This window comes from Heterocephalus glaber, unplaced genomic scaffold (assembly GCF_053883595.1).
Source record: "Heterocephalus glaber isolate CG9 unplaced genomic scaffold, H.glaber_assembly_v1.0 deba00001593, whole genome shotgun sequence".
Lineage (NCBI taxonomy): Eukaryota > Metazoa > Chordata > Mammalia > Rodentia > Bathyergidae > Heterocephalus > Heterocephalus glaber.
The window spans coordinates 8,654,746-8,670,722 of record NW_028258368.1 but is presented as its reverse complement, the minus strand read 5'-3'; the positions used below and the strand labels follow the sequence as shown (position 1 = coordinate 8,670,722).

Below are 15,977 nucleotides of genomic sequence, written 5' to 3'. Positions count from 1 at the left end.
ATTGATGAATCTAAAATGTTTTTACATTGAAAGGGCTAATTCTCAGTACAAGTAATAAAATTAAAAATAGCATGTTATATTCTGATAATATTGTCATCTTTCAAAAAACTGAGAAAATAGAGCACTTTCTTGACCCTTCTGCTCCACCAGCTAATTTTTTTAGACTTTGTTAGAAAGTTATACAGTCAAACATCCCTTAAAAGTAAAAGGGTTAAAAAAAAAAATTGTAAAAGGGTAACCACTACAAGAATAGGAAATATATAATATTGTAGCTATTAGAGGAGGAAAAAAATGAAGAGAATGAATCAATAATGGCCAGAAAAAGTTAAAATGTTGCAAATAAAAAGAATGGTGAAACCAAATAGAAAATATAAGTTCAACTATGTCAGTAATCAAGATCTTTTAAAAATATATTCATTAAGTAAAAATTTGAGATTTTTCATTCATTAAAATTCATTAAGCAAAATTTTTGAGATTTAAGTAAAATTTTGAGATTTTCAGATTGGACTTAAAAACAACAAAATAAAACTGTTAAACTGCCTATAATACATAAATACCTAAAGTGTAATTATACAAAGTTGGAAAGGGAAGGAAAAGAGGAAAAATGCAGATATTGCAAAAGAATATATATGTCTGTATGGAGAAAATATCTAAGTTTTTTCAAAGAATGAGAAAAGGTCTAAACGAAGGATTTCATAGGAAAAGGTGTTTTATAATGTCATTTCTTCCCAAATTAACCTATAAATTCAGTGTATTCCAAACAAAAATTTTTACAGGTTTATTCATGAAACTTTATAAACTTATTCTAAAATTACATGAGAAAATTAAATGCCTAGAATAGCCAAGATAATTTCCAGATGGTGGCATTTATTTCATTCATATTAAAAAATTTTATTATGCCGTAGAAATGAAAATAGTATTGTCATTAACAAGGGAAGGCTAATGGATCAGAACACAATATATAGTGGCAAAAAGCATGAATATGAAGAGAGAGACAGACTGGATATATGACAGGTGGCTTTACAGACAAGAAAAGGATACTATTAATAAAAGACACTTTGACAATGACAGTGCTTATGTAAATGAGGAAGAGTGACCCCGCTGTCCTAACTCAAATGAATTGTTAATCATTTAAAGGCTAACTGTGACACATCCACAGAAAATTAAAACTTGGAAAATAGTGATATAGGGAATATTTGTAAGACTTTGGCAAAGAGTGCTTAAAACAATATATTCAAAATTTAAGCTACTATAATAAAATAGAATTTCTATATTAAAGTTTAACAGTTCTATACAGAACATTTAACATACAATTAAAAGATAAACCTTACCCACCAGTGATGGATTAAAAATACAAGATTCAGAATAATTGATACAACATCTTTCTTTTTAAAATGACTCCCTCCTCACCCCAAATTTCTGTCTTACTTGTGGATTTATAAGCAAGAGAGTTAAGAATCCATTCCCCAAGATGATTGTAAATTGTATGTACTGCTATACTGCAAACATGTACATGTATATATTTATATTCATATTTATATTTTGGTACTGGAAATCGAACTCAGGGCCTCACACTTTCCAGGCAGGCACTGTGCCAGTGAGCTACATTGCCGGCCCAACATGTACTAATAAGTTAAAATTAAAAGAAAAAAAAAGAAACATAGGTTCCAGTTGTTAGTAGGACTTGTAGAGAAGGTAAAGTTTGGAGAAGAGAGAAATATAAAAATCATTTAAGATAGTAAGCTTATATGAATATATGAGTAGGGTCATACTTGTTGAGCTCTGATAATCCTGCTGCCTCAGTTTCCCTTTTGCTGGAAATACAGCCATGTGCCACCACATCTGGCTACGAGAAAAGATTTTCAGTAATAAGAGGTAAACCATAAGCTGCAAGATATTTAAGAGTACACCTATCCAATAAAGTACAATAAAGGATCATCTGATATAAAAATGGAAAAAATGAGACCTTTCATGAGAAAAGTTAACAGTTAACCGTTAGTAGTAAACAGTTGCATTTTATAGAATTTATTGTGTAAAAACACCCTGTCGTCTTCATTCCCTCAAATCAGTAAAAACAGCTTTAAGAATCGCTTGTACAAAAGGGAACAGTTTTTCAAATGTTATTATTTCTGAAGATACATATTGCTCCCATTTTGATAGTTAAACAGTGTCACTCAATGGTAATGAATTGATAATTAGTTTGATAGTTACTAATATTAAGAAATCATTTCATGAGAAAGATATTGTGATTTATTTGAATATATTTCTAAAAGGTTTAAAATATTTTGTAAGTATTGATGTATAATTAATAATATGTTAAACCAGTATAAATGTGAAACAGCTTTTGATTTGAAGCTTATTTTGTGAAACATATACTTTTTATCATTGGGTTATAGATAAAGTGAGGGTTTTCTATGAGTTTTTTAGAAAAGATACATGGGATTACATATAAAAAGAAAATCCTTTGAGCAAGTTTATAAATTGTTTTCAGCTGACTGCTGTTATTTTTTAATACATTTCTGTGTTCATTACTGTAAGCTTAAATTTTCATTTCATAACAGGACTGTCAGTGTAAGGTACAATTAATTTAAGACATGTATCAAATAATATGTTTCTTTTCTGTTTCTTTGAACATTAATTTATTTGATAAACATTCACTGAGTTTCTGGTCCACACAAATACTATGTTACATTCTGGAAAGATATTGAAGTTATAATTGACTATAGAAGATGAAATGGTAAATTGTAGTGCAGTGGAAGACATAATATGATATGAATGTAAGAACATTTTTAAGATTAAAAGGAAAAAGATGTATCATGTTTTGGATATTTTAGGTAAAGTGTTAAGAAAACCTGTATGAACACATACTGTATAAAGAATTAATAGGAAATTGCTTTTTTTTTTTTTTTTTTTGGAGACACGGTCTTACTATGTAGTTCAGGCTGGCCTTCAGCTTATTATGTAGTCTGTGCTGTCTTCAGATGCATGGCTATCCTCCTGCATTAGCCTTCCAAGTGCTGAGATTATAGGTGTGTGCCACCATGCCTGGCTGGAGATTCCTAAATTGACAAACAGCAAAATGAGTTTCCATTATATTCAGAGGCATAAACTCTTTGTGCATTCTCAAATATTTAAGGCACTACAGTTAAGAGTGTTTAGTCAAGAAAGGAAAATTTTAGAAAGGCAGGAATGGTCCACTTCATGAAAGGCTTTCTATATAATTGTAGAAGTTATACACTCAACTTCTTTATTTTTAAATCATTAAATGAACAACATTATCTTAGTAAGATACATTATAAGCTGGTATTTTATGGTCACTAGGTTCTGTCTTATAGGTGCTGTGTTAGGGTTTAACTCAGGAACAGAAACCCCTGAGGATATTTTAAGCATAAATCTTAATACAAGGACCTAGCTGCTTATAAAATGTTTCAAAGGGTGGTAGACCTATTAAATTTTAAAACATATCGCCATAACTATGATTCAGGGAATAGAAAATCATACTGTTTTTGTGACCTCTCACTATGTGAAGCTCATGAGCAGACCTGGGAATATTGCATCTGGTCCCCACTGCTGCCATTTATTACTCTTTCCACTCAGATCTCCATGAACATCTTGTTCATAGAAATGACAACATAAAGATAGTTCCTGCCTCACTCTTCCTAATCTTAAGCATATCCAATTAATAGAAAACATGTCATCTAGATCCTTACTGAAGGAGAATCTGGGAAATATCCATTTTAGCTTTCCAGCATCTGCATGGAGACATACGGGGAATGGGGAAATCGATGCTGAGTAGCAACCGAATAAATCCAGCACACTGTATCTCTACGTTCTTTTCCCAAGCACATCTACTACAAAATGCCGCTAAATATTGCTTAAGGAGCAGTATAATGGAAGGTAGGAAGCCATTATTTCAAGAAGATAATGATGTAATCTCTCTTGCTTTTGAAAAGATAACTCTTGGGTTGGCTTGGAATGAGTTTGATAATCAGTGGTGATGGCTTAAATTAGGCCCAGGCTATGAGAATGGATAGAGAAGGAATAAGTCAGGAACATCTGATTGTTGTATTAATTAACTTAGTAAGTCTGAATTTTTAATATATTTGTTCATTTAACAAATACTTATTGAATACTTGTTAGGTGTGAGATACTGTGATAATTGCTGAGAATATAGACATGATGACATATTTCCTGTTAATCTTGGGTTAATCTAATTGCATTATAGGCATGTAGATGAATTTACAGGTTCATATTCCTTTATATGAGTTAAACTAATCATCTTAATAATTACCTTTATGCTTATATTTATGAATAACTAATTTCATCTTAGGAAGCCATACATGTTCTTCTGTCAAAGAAAAGTTGGTAATAGTAAAATCTTCCAAATTTGGCACCTAACTATGTAATAGTTGATAGCCTTGCTAACTTTAAATAGTGAATAGGATATATGTATTACTGCCTAATACCAAACATTTATATATATTTTAAGTCCCTTAATCAGACATAGGAATTATCATGTTCTTAGTAATACTATGTATAAGATATGTTTAAATCAAGAACAGGGCTTTAGAATTCAAGTTTACTTAGTGGCATACTGAAGGAATTCTATTTTTTTGTCTGTACTGTATTTCTAATCAGTTTGTTTCAGCCAGGCTCCCTTTTTTCAGCTGGTTAAATTTAGCCATTTTAAGGTAACTTTTCAGGCTCAATTTAATATGGTATTCTTATAATATCAAAATATATAAATTTATTAAAGTATTTACTGAATTTTAATGTTTTTCATGTGTGTCTTAACTGCATATATTAGTAAATGTTATTGTTTTCATTATAACTTTATGCTTTAATAATAGAAGCCAGCACATAAAGAAATTAACTTGGTCTCCTGGTATTATTAAAAACCAGAGTCACAAAAAACAAAAAAACTAGTCATTTATTTGTTATTATCATCATTAATTATCAAGATACCTTAAGATCTAAAAACCCTTTATAATGAAGATATGAGAAAAATAATAATCATGAATTTGATTTTAACCTATGATAGTTCAGTGTTTCAGGCTGGTGATTCCTGGCACTGTCGAGACTTAAGTCTATCTTAGCAAGGGTGATCTTCCCTTGTAGACACTTACACAACTGCAGTTGTCTCACTGGTTACCTGGGTTGGGTGATGTAATTTGCCTTTCTCATATGTCTGGTTATTGGTTCTGGCTATGTGCTTGGCCACAGTCTCCAACTGACTACTGTGGGATTCATCACATGACACCTGGGTGGTTTCCACATGCATTAAGAAAGAGGGCAAGCCCCGATGTGCCAGTGCTTTCCTAATCTCTGCCTTTGGCACAGTTGCTAATGATCCGTTGGTGAATGCAAGCACATGTCTTCATCTTAGCATCCATGTATTTTTCACGCTTGTTGATTTAAAATATTCTAAGTTTGAAATATTTGTCCCAAGACTATTACTCAGTACCATTCGTTTCATGACTTGTACTAAAAAAAAAAGTTAAGATTTCTGTTGTAAATTATTTTCTTAGAGTTATCAGACAACAAAATCCCCTGTGTGTGTGTGTGTGTGTGTATGTATATATATATATATATATATATATATACGCACACAAATATATATATATACATGTTACTTCTTTTAAGTAATCAATATATTTTTCATTTATTATTATATAAAAGCTTAGTTACTCTTTAACTATTTTATCCTTTAAAACCTCTATAAAGAAGACTAAGACTTTTGTTTTGTAAATTAGGAAATGAGGTCATGTATATATCAAATTGAAAGAACACTGTTAAATATAGTTAAATCCAGTTTGTCTCAACCACTAGTTTTATATTTTGGTAACTGACTGATGAAATTGCCCATAATTTAGAGTCTTAAAATTCTTGGTAGGACATATTGATTGAGTTACTTTCTTAGTAATATGTTTTGGGGAACAACCTTTCTTACTGCCTTTCTCTAGTTAATCACTGCCATGAATTACTTTATTTGGTTAAAACCATAATTTTAGTTTTTCACTCTTCCAATAAACAACACATTCAAAGTCAGAAAAATGCTGGTTGAGAAATTCTTGAGTTAATGGTAATTAAAAAAACCAAAACATGCTGTGCCACCCCCCTCCCCAATTTATTTAAATAATGAGGGCAGTTATGGAACTGAGTAGTTTTAAAATTTCGTGTGCTTTATACAAATACATTTCTATGACTTGTATTTTTTAAAATATCATGAGCTATTTAAAGCTCATGATAGGGACCTTCTTAAGTCTCAGTGCCAAAATATTTAGTGAATATTTAAATTCTTGTTTACAGGATTACATACATACTACATAGTTTGTTCTTCTCATTTATGGAAAACAAAGATGCTTGAAAATCCCAGGAGTGTATGTTGGTTTTACAGTTGACTGAGAAAAATCTTAGGATGGTAGCTAGTATTGACAAAGCAAGTTTATGCAAAAGTTCTAGACTTTATTTCTGAACATTGAATACTTCCTTCTTTTAATAAGGAAAAAAATTTAAATTTTATAAGCATATATTTAAGTAGTTTTATTAAAATTAAAGATAGGTTATATCAAATCAGTAGCTTTTGTAGAGTTAGAATAGTGGAGTGGAGAATTAGAAAGAGCGGAAAAGTTGGGGAAGTTGAGTTTTCTGATTTTTTTGTCAATGTGTTATTTCAACTTAATTATTTGAAATACAAATTTTCAAAAGGTTTAGTATGTTTTAAAGCACATTTCAAACGTGTCAGCTGTTTTTATGATATTTGTTGCATTCATTTTATAACTAGCATGTTGTTGATTTCATTTATTTGACCTAGTTAAATTTTGCATACAGTTTCTGATTGGTAGAATATCTTTCATTTTTAATATTTCACTAACATTTACCAAACACTTAATGTCAGGCTCCATTTTAAACATTTAACATACTTTGTCTTATTGATCCTCATATAGACACGATGAAGTAGATGTGCTTTACTACTTAGAAAGTCTTGCTCTGAGAGGTCAGATAGTTTACTTAGGGTCAGATACTAGTGAATGAAAATCCTGGACATTGAATCCAGGCAGTCCAGCTTCAGAGCTTATGCCTATATATTAATCATAACCACAGTCTATTTTCATAATTTCTAAGTCCACAAATCTCTGAGAAAAATTGCTAAGTTGGTAAGCTTTGACATACAGACACAACCATGAACCATTTCCACAATCAAGATAATGCATTTACTCCTCTTCTTAAAAAGTTAACCAGTGAAAATCCCTCTGCTTTCTTGTGGTGCTCCCACCCCAACCCCATCTGGATCCCAGCACTTTCCAGGCAACCATGAATCTACTTTCCATTACATCTTTTATGGCTTGTAAAATGTATATAAATGGAATCATGCAGTGTGTCTTCCTTTTGTCTGACTTGTTTCACTCATAAAGATTTTGGAATTCATCAGTGTAGTTGCATATATTAATAGTTTCATTTGTTTATATTATTTCTGCTGAGTAGTTTTTTATTTTAACTTAATACCACAGTTCATCTTACTTAGCTCTTAAAGGATATTTGAGTTGTTTCCAGTTTGGGCTATACAAAACTACTATGAACATTTGTGTACAAGTGTTGTATGGACATAATACTTTTAATGGATTGCTCAATTACACTGTCAGTACATGCTTAACTTTATAAGCTGTCAGAAATTATGAAAAATATTTAGTGTGTTTTATGGGATGCTATTTCTATATTATACACATATGCATAAATATACATTATGTTCTTTTCTCAAATCTGAAAGTTCTAAATTTGGTAACGTGTGGCTTTCAAGTTTTCAGACAAGGTCATAAGCACTTCTGTCTTGAGGTAACAAGGTATAGGTTGAGCAGCCATAGTCCAAAAATCTGAAATCTGAAATGCCCCAAAATCTGAAAATTTGAATTGTCCATGTGATACTACAAGTGGAAAAATTTCATACCTGCCTTTATGTGACACGTTGCAGTTAAAATGCAGGTACACTAAAAAAATTGTATAATATTACCTTCTCACTATATGTATGAATTATGTAGGAAACATAAACGGAGTTTGTGTTTAGACTTAGGTTCCATTCCCAAGATATCTTACATATGTGCAGCTATTCAAAATCTGGAAAAAATCTAAACCCAAAACATTTCTAGTCCCAAGCATTTTTAGATGGGATACTTAGTCTGTACTACAGCATGATTTCATTGACTCATTAAGCATGTCTATACTTTGTTAAATTTACGTAAATCCTTTAGAAAGAGGACATACATCATTATATAAAATACTCAACAAAAATAGAAATCTATAAAGCTTAAGTAATTGCCTCGGAGTTACAGCTTGTGGTTTAAAGGATTAAATTTGTGATATGCCCAGGGTTACACAGTGGATGGCATAGCCAGAATTGAAACACATTCTAACCTCAAAACTCATTTTCTTTTGTTATGCCATGCTATTAACTGAATGGCTTATGTTAGACGTATAAGTTGAGTTAGCATAATTAAATATTAATCATAATGAGTAAACGGTTCTTTTTGTTTTTTCTCAATTATACATATTATAATTCATCTTCTAATGCAGCCAATAAAATTTACCAGATGTTTTTCTAATTTCCTTTTGGATGTATTTTCTCTTGTAGGGTTACATTTTGCCATCTGCCTTTCCAGAGTAAGTGGCTCTATGTAGGCACTGAACGAGGTAATATACATATTGTCAATGTGGAGTCCTTCACACTCTCAGGCTACGTCATTATGTGGAATAAAGCCATTGAACTGTGAGTTTGAGCAAATTCCATATCTAAAACCATCAGGACCATATATGATAATATCATATAGTAGCCAACCATATTGAATTAAATGTGTTAGACAATCTTTATATTTAATACAGATTTATTAGTCTTTAGTTAAGTATTCTATTGGCTTGTTTGCAAATGCTTTATGTATAAAAATTATAATGCATTTATTCATATATGTATAAACTGTAAATCAAGATATAAAGTAGTCATTATTCTTAATAGGTGAAGAAAATACTCTAATTTTTTTCTATTCTTTAATATTCTAATTTTTCTTTTAAATATTGGTCATGATACACAAAAGTTTGCCTCCAGTGTTTAGAAAACAACTGATGTAAACTACTTCTTGATGGAATTTAATAATCAACAAATAGATGTAGATATTTGCTAAAGTTAACATGTTATGGAAGTAATTTTAAGGTTAAATTTACTTAATTTTGTTTCAGTGATGATTGTTTTTAATTACTAATATTGATAACAAAAACTGAGTGGAGCTGTAAGGCCCTGAGGATTTTTAATGCTAACTTTTCACTCAAAAATTTGTTGTATTTAACCTCTTTCTACAATTTTTTTCTTACAATTTTTTGGACATAAAAATTAAAGCTTAAGGATATTGGCAAGATCCCATTTTAATGTTTCTTTTGTTTTAAAACAAACAGTCTTGTATTGCATTCTGCAGTATTTATACCTTTGACAGAAGGATAATTTTTTGACATATAACTTAGGTAGAGTGTTGGTGTACTTGTAGTAGTGTATTTTTACTGGTTTTCTTTTCTGTGGAAGGGACATTATTGTCATAACTCACTTCCTTGGGAGTGTGAGCTGTCAGAGTCCGGATTTTGAGTTGATCACGACATCTAATGGTTAAAGCCGGGTGCAGGTGTTTGTAGCTTCACAGACTCATGAAGTGGAGTGGATTTTCCACCTTCAGAGTTTATGAATAAGGATATACTTTATCTCACTGTATTTGCATCATTTTGGCCATATTCTTATGTGTGTAAATTCTTTTTCTCTAAGAAGGTATAGGCAACATTACTTTGTTGATTTTTTAAAAAATGTAATTGAATATTTCCTACTTGGAACCTGATGGAATGTCTGAATTGGTGACTAGTAAAATAAGATAACGATACATTTTTTATTTTTTTTGATACCGGGATCGAACTTGGGACCTTGTGCTTGCGAGGCAGGCAGCGGAACCCCTGAGCTAAAACCCTGGCCCGATAATGATATTTTAAATGACTGCATTAATGAATTCTACATTGCAATTAGATTTTCTGCATTGATTGCTTTGACTAAATGGAAGATTCTTTTCTACATAGAAAGTATAGTTGTTAAAATTTGTTGATATGTATCAATGTGAGAGTCATTTACCGCTTTTTCCTTGTTCCTGTTTTGACCCATATTAAGAACTATATATTATTGATTACATACTGAGATGCTTTCTTTTTTAAATAAATAAAATAAAAATAAATCTAAAAGCAAGGAAAATGAAATATTTATTTTTATTCTTATTTTAATGACTGTGTAGTCATATTGAGATTTTTAATTAGAAAAAAGTATTGACTTTTATCTCTTTTAGGTCATCTAAATCTCACCCAGGACCGGTTGTCCATATAAGTGATAATCCAATGGATGAGGGAAAGGTAGAATGTCTTTATTACTTAAATGAATGATCTTTTGCATTTTTAAATATGCAACTATAGGAACACACTTATGCTGAAATGTTGAGATTGCTATTATGTAATTGTATATCATATATTCTTAATGACTTTATTGTGAAGAGCAAGGGAAAGGATGATTTGTAATTTGAAAGGACAAAAATATACTAAAACATACATAAAATTTAATAAATATAAGCTACTACTTTCTTTTTATTTTTTGATACCGGGGATAGAACTCGGGACCTTGCACTTGTGAGGCAGGCGGCGGAACCGCTGTGCCAAATCCTCGGCCTTAAGTTACTACTTTCTATTGGACTACTCACAGTACTTTCCCTTTCTGATGAAACAAACAAGTTTTCTTTTGGTTTGAGATCCTTTTAAATTGAATTAGCTATTCAGTTTTTATAGCTCTTATCATGTGTTGCCTTATATTATATGTCTCATCTTCCTTAAAATGTTCTTTATAGGGCCGGGGATTTAGCTCAGTGGTTCTGCCGCCTGCCTCGCAAGCACAAGGACCCGAGTTCGATCCCCGGTACCAAAAAAAAAAAAATGTTCTTTATAAATAGTTAATAATCTAGAGATTTTTTTGAAATGTTATTTAATTTTTTGTACTCTGAAACCAGTTCATACAGTCAGTATCTGTGTACTGTTAAATTTAGGGTAGTTAATACATTAAAAATATAATAAATTTTTCTCGTCAATGAATCTTTATTTCCTAATTGAAAATAATCTTCCAGGTAGTTCTATTTAATAATTCTATTTTTCAGTCTATAAACTTTATGCTGTTGACCTAAGTAAATACTAGGAAGTTTATTGCTGTCAGAAGTCAATGAATTAAAACGTCTGCATTTTGTGAAGGAGTTTACACAGGTTATCGCTTTCCTCAGTTAGTGGGTGAGGTGAAGTCTGTAAATTATTCAACACTGTTTTTCACTGCTGCTGGGAAAACAAAAGGATAACTGTTTTGAGTTAGAAACATAATCATAGAATTGTATGTTTTGATAGAAACTATATATAAAGCTAGTGTACTTTAACTTGGATCCTTATTTTATGTTCTTTTATACAAGATACTTGTTTGAAAGCCAAGCCTTTGGGTGGGAGGCATGGTGAAAGAATTACAAACTTTCCTTCCATTTTGAATCATTAATGGAAGAATTCCTTCCTTTGTAGTACTGTATCTCTTTTGTATTCAGATTCATAATGCCACTGAATGTTCAAGGCATTCCAGCCCATTTTTTTCTTTTTCCAGTACTAGGAATCTAACCCAGGTGTGCTCTGCCACTTAACTACATCTCTAGCCTTTTTTATTCTTTATTTTAAGACAGACTTCTCTACGTCTTCCCTGCTGGCCTCAAACTTGTGATCCTCTTGCCTCAGCCTCCCAAGCAAGTGGGATTATAGGCTTGCTTCACTGTACTAAGATTTGCCTAGATTTTTTTGTTTGTTTGTTTTTGTGGTACTGGGGATTGAACCTAAGTCCTCAGACATGCTAGGCAAACATTCTTTCACTGAGACACATAACTAGCCCCTGCCCTTTCTTGCATCATTTCTAGATGAATCTTCTTAGAGCACTGTTTTAATCTTAGCGTTCTATTCAAGTCATGTTACCAAATTTGGACTTTGTCCTGAAAATAATGTCAATGCCTTAAAGAGTTTTAAATAGAAGCATATAATAACCTCATCGGGTTTGTATTTCAGAATTACTCTAGCTACAATATAGAAGGCGTTAAAATAGGAGGAAGACTGGAGTTAGGGAGATCAGAAAAGAGATCTTTGTCTCTTGAACTAGGATTGGAGGTACTAGTAAGGAAGGGACATAAATTAGATAGTAGAATGAAATCTTAAATTTACATGGTGATTTTTGTCTTTTGGAGAAACTAGAGTTAAGGTTGACCCTTAGGTTTCTGGAAGAACAGTGATAAGAGACATACTATAACCAGGAATGCCAGAAAAATAGGGTAGAGAAGAGTATAACTAATTCACTTTTGGACATATCTACTTTTGGATATATCTACTTTTGGACATATCTACGTTTAGGTTCTAATGTAAATAACTGCTGATGTGATCACTGAAATTATGTATCTCATGAAGAGATCTAGGCTGGGAATGATTTATAACTAATTAATATATAGATGGAGTTTGATAATGTGTAGAATTTGGAAAATTTTTAATTGCTAAAGCACATACAAATTAGTTTTTTTTTTTTTTTGTGGTACCAGGGATCGAACTCGGGACCTTGTGCTTGCACTGAGCTAAATCTCCAGCCCACAAATTAGTTTTTAATAGTACTTTGTTAAACTATATTAGTGAAGATGTATACTTCAGACATCAAGATAGTACTGTATTCTTTTTCAAATATCAGTTATATTTTGAGTCCCTAATTATTAAAGGCATATAAATATGCAGTGCATACACATTCTTGTTTGTCATTTATGCGATTAGTAATTAACAGTGGAGATGTTTAATTATAATTTTATGCTGGAAGGATATGGGTAATAGTTACAGTTATCAGCAAATAAATGTTTTGTATAATAGATATCATTCTTAGGTAATGTGCATCTTTCTTTTATTACAGCTTTTGATTGGCTTTGAATCTGGAACAGTGGTTTTATGGGACCTCAAATCAAAGAAAGCTGACTATAGATATACATATGATGAGGTAACAAGTTTATTTTTGATAATAAAAGTTATTGTCATTCTTTAATTCAAAGCAGCAGCTCTAAGAACTTACTAATTTAGTTTAGGAACCTGTGTAATTGCACTTAAACAATGTATTTTTTTTCACATTAATGATATGTTCATATAGTTTGAAAGAGTCAAAATCTTCTTCCACCCCTCACATAGTGGTCATTTAATTCCTTTCTGGGTATCATGTTACCAGTTTCTCATGTGTTCTTCCAGAGAAATTCTATGTATTTACAAGCTAATTCTCTATTATTTCTATTATGCTGATGATAGTATGCTTCCTATAAAGTCCAAATAAGGATTGTGATTGATAGGTCTTTTAAATCTTTTCAGATCTGTAGGCCTCTCCTCTTACTTCTTGTTTCCCTTTCTTATCTTACTGTTCCTTTTGGGTTTATATTTATTGAAAATCGCATCTCCCAAATGCTGGATTTTTCTGTCTGCATTCATTGTTTTCATCAATTTCATCATTTTTTTTTTTTGCCTATGAAATGGATAGTTTACTACAGTTTGATAAAATTCAGGTCGAGTTTTGTTTTCAGCAAAACTACTTCATAGATGATGCAGGTGATGCTGATGCTTTCTATCAAATGAATCCTCTTGTGCCAACTCTTAGTAATGCTCATGTGCAAAATAGGGATATGCTATCATTCTTTTTTTATAGCATGGACACTTTAGTAAAGAGAAATTTCCTTTTAGATACTATTTGGTTATCTAGTAATGTAGTTTATATAGGAAAGGCAGAATAAATTCTTGATTTTGTCTCATTATTTTAGTATAGGTTGAAAAACCCTAATCTGAAGATCTGAAATATGACATACTCCAAAACCTGAAACTTTTTAGGCATAACTGAAAAGATTTTGGAGGATACTGAATTTTCAAATTAGGTATGCCCATATATGCAAATATTCCAGAATCTAAACAACTTGGAAATCTGACAACATTTCTGGTTCCAAGCATTTTCAATAAGAGATAACCTGCATTCACTCTAAAGAAATTATTATTTTGTGGTTTTAGTGATGAACAATTTACCCTTATTTTAGTTTCACTGTGTGATCAGTGAGTTAAACATATTTGGTTTACTTCAGTGCATTAAAGTTATTATCCTTATTGCTTTTCAGATTGTCCTGTCTTCTGTCAGTGAAGCTCTAGTTAGTTCCTGAATTATTTGATGGTAACTGTGTATTCTTAGATAGCTTCCTTGCTATTTGATACAACAAAATACACTTATTCGTGTATGTTCTTAACTAAGAAAAAGACATTTTGCTATGTAGCTATCACTTTTTTTGGTGTAAAATGATAATTGGTAACTATAATTTGAGTATCAGGTATGTACATTGTTTCCAATTCAGTGAATAATGCTGCTTCTAGGAAATGTGTAAGTGGTTTTGCCTGCCTGTTTATTTTAAGATAAAGTGGGCTATGCTGTCATATTGGTACATTCAGTTGCTCAAATCACTGACTGCATTGAGTAAGCAGCAATACTTTGAATACTTTGCAAATGCTTGTGTATTAAGCATAATTAGCAGGCTCCAAAGGAAACTCATAGCTGCACACTATTTGTTTCTCCCTAATCAAGATCTTCAAACTAAAAAGAAACCTTTTTAAAAATAAAGAGTTCTTATTATTTCTGTGGGAGTTTTCGCCTATAGAAATTAAAGCAAATTTTTTTAAATAGAGTTTTTAGGATTTGCTTTTTATAAATTTAAATAATGATCTTAACTTGAGGCATTACTGAGTCACAAGGACTAAAGAAACCAAACAGTATATGAAACAATAGTTTTCAGCAGTTATACAGCAAGCAGTATTAAAACAAGATTCCTTAGAGAAGGGAAATGAGCAGGGAGAACCCTTCAGCTACCTTTGCTGATGGCCTGGACAGATTTTTCCAGGTCTCATTACCTAAAAGGAGAACCTAAATGGAAGCCTAGCATTCTCCCTGAGTTGACCAGTCTGGAAAATTCGGGAAGCCAAGACATCTGTATCCTATAAGGCAGGACACCAGAGAGCAAATGGTTGCTTAGAAACAGGTTTAGAATTCTGTTGAAGACCTGTCACTGAGTCTTCAGCTGACTACTGGTTAGTGCATGGGTATGAGGACTGGAAAAGATCCACTGGAAAGGAAGAATAAGTAGAACAATTCCCATAGCATACACAGGACTGGAAATAGTTCACATTCTCAAAGAATGGAGAAATCTTGTAATGTGCCAAGTATGAAGAGAAGAGTACTCAGAAATTAGTGGCATCACATTATCCCTATAGCAAAAACTGGCCTAATCCAGCCTAAGAAAGTTTAAAGCAAACCCTGAAAAGGTCAAACTATTTCCAGGTATGTAACTGCTTCCCAGAAAAATGCTTCAAAAACATTTAAAAGAATGTAATAACAACTCAATACAAATTTCATTATATGTAGCACCCAAGCTGAATTTTATGAAGTATGAAAAAAGTAATAAAATATGGCCAGTAATGAGAAAATGCAAATAGCAACAGATTCAGAAATGACAAAGGTGATAGAGTTAGTATCAAGGATATTGAGACAAATATACCAACTTCATATACTCAAAAAGGTAGATGAAAAGATGAACATGTTCACTCTAGGGATAAAAAAATTAAAATGAGTAAGGTAAAAACATACTCCTATGTGAGTACCAAAAATTGATATTGCAGGAGAAAAGATTAATGAACTTTGAGGATATTGTTATAGAAACTGTGTATTGTGAAAGACTGGAAAAATGAACAGTGGTCTGTGGTACAATGTCTGGCAGACTGATAATGAGCATTGAATCCTCAAAAGGGGAAGGTGGACAAAATATATTTGAAGAAATAATAACCAGAGTTTTCCAAACTTG

The 15,977-nt window shown here is 31.7% G+C and overlaps 1 protein-coding gene across 3 annotated transcripts in view; it reads left to right on the top strand.

Annotated features, from left to right (window-relative positions):
• Stxbp5 (syntaxin binding protein 5) overlaps positions 1–15,977 on the top strand; it is a 180,299-nt gene that overhangs the window by 49,056 nt on the left and 115,266 nt on the right. For all 3 annotated transcript variants that reach the window (XM_021238005.2, XM_004856906.4, XM_004856907.4), the window contains exons 5-7: positions 8,627–8,761; positions 10,359–10,422; positions 13,019–13,102. In XM_021238005.2, the coding sequence (XP_021093664.1) occupies positions 8,627–8,761; positions 10,359–10,422; positions 13,019–13,102 (283 nt within the window). The remainder of the gene's footprint in view (positions 1–8,626; positions 8,762–10,358; positions 10,423–13,018; positions 13,103–15,977) is intronic.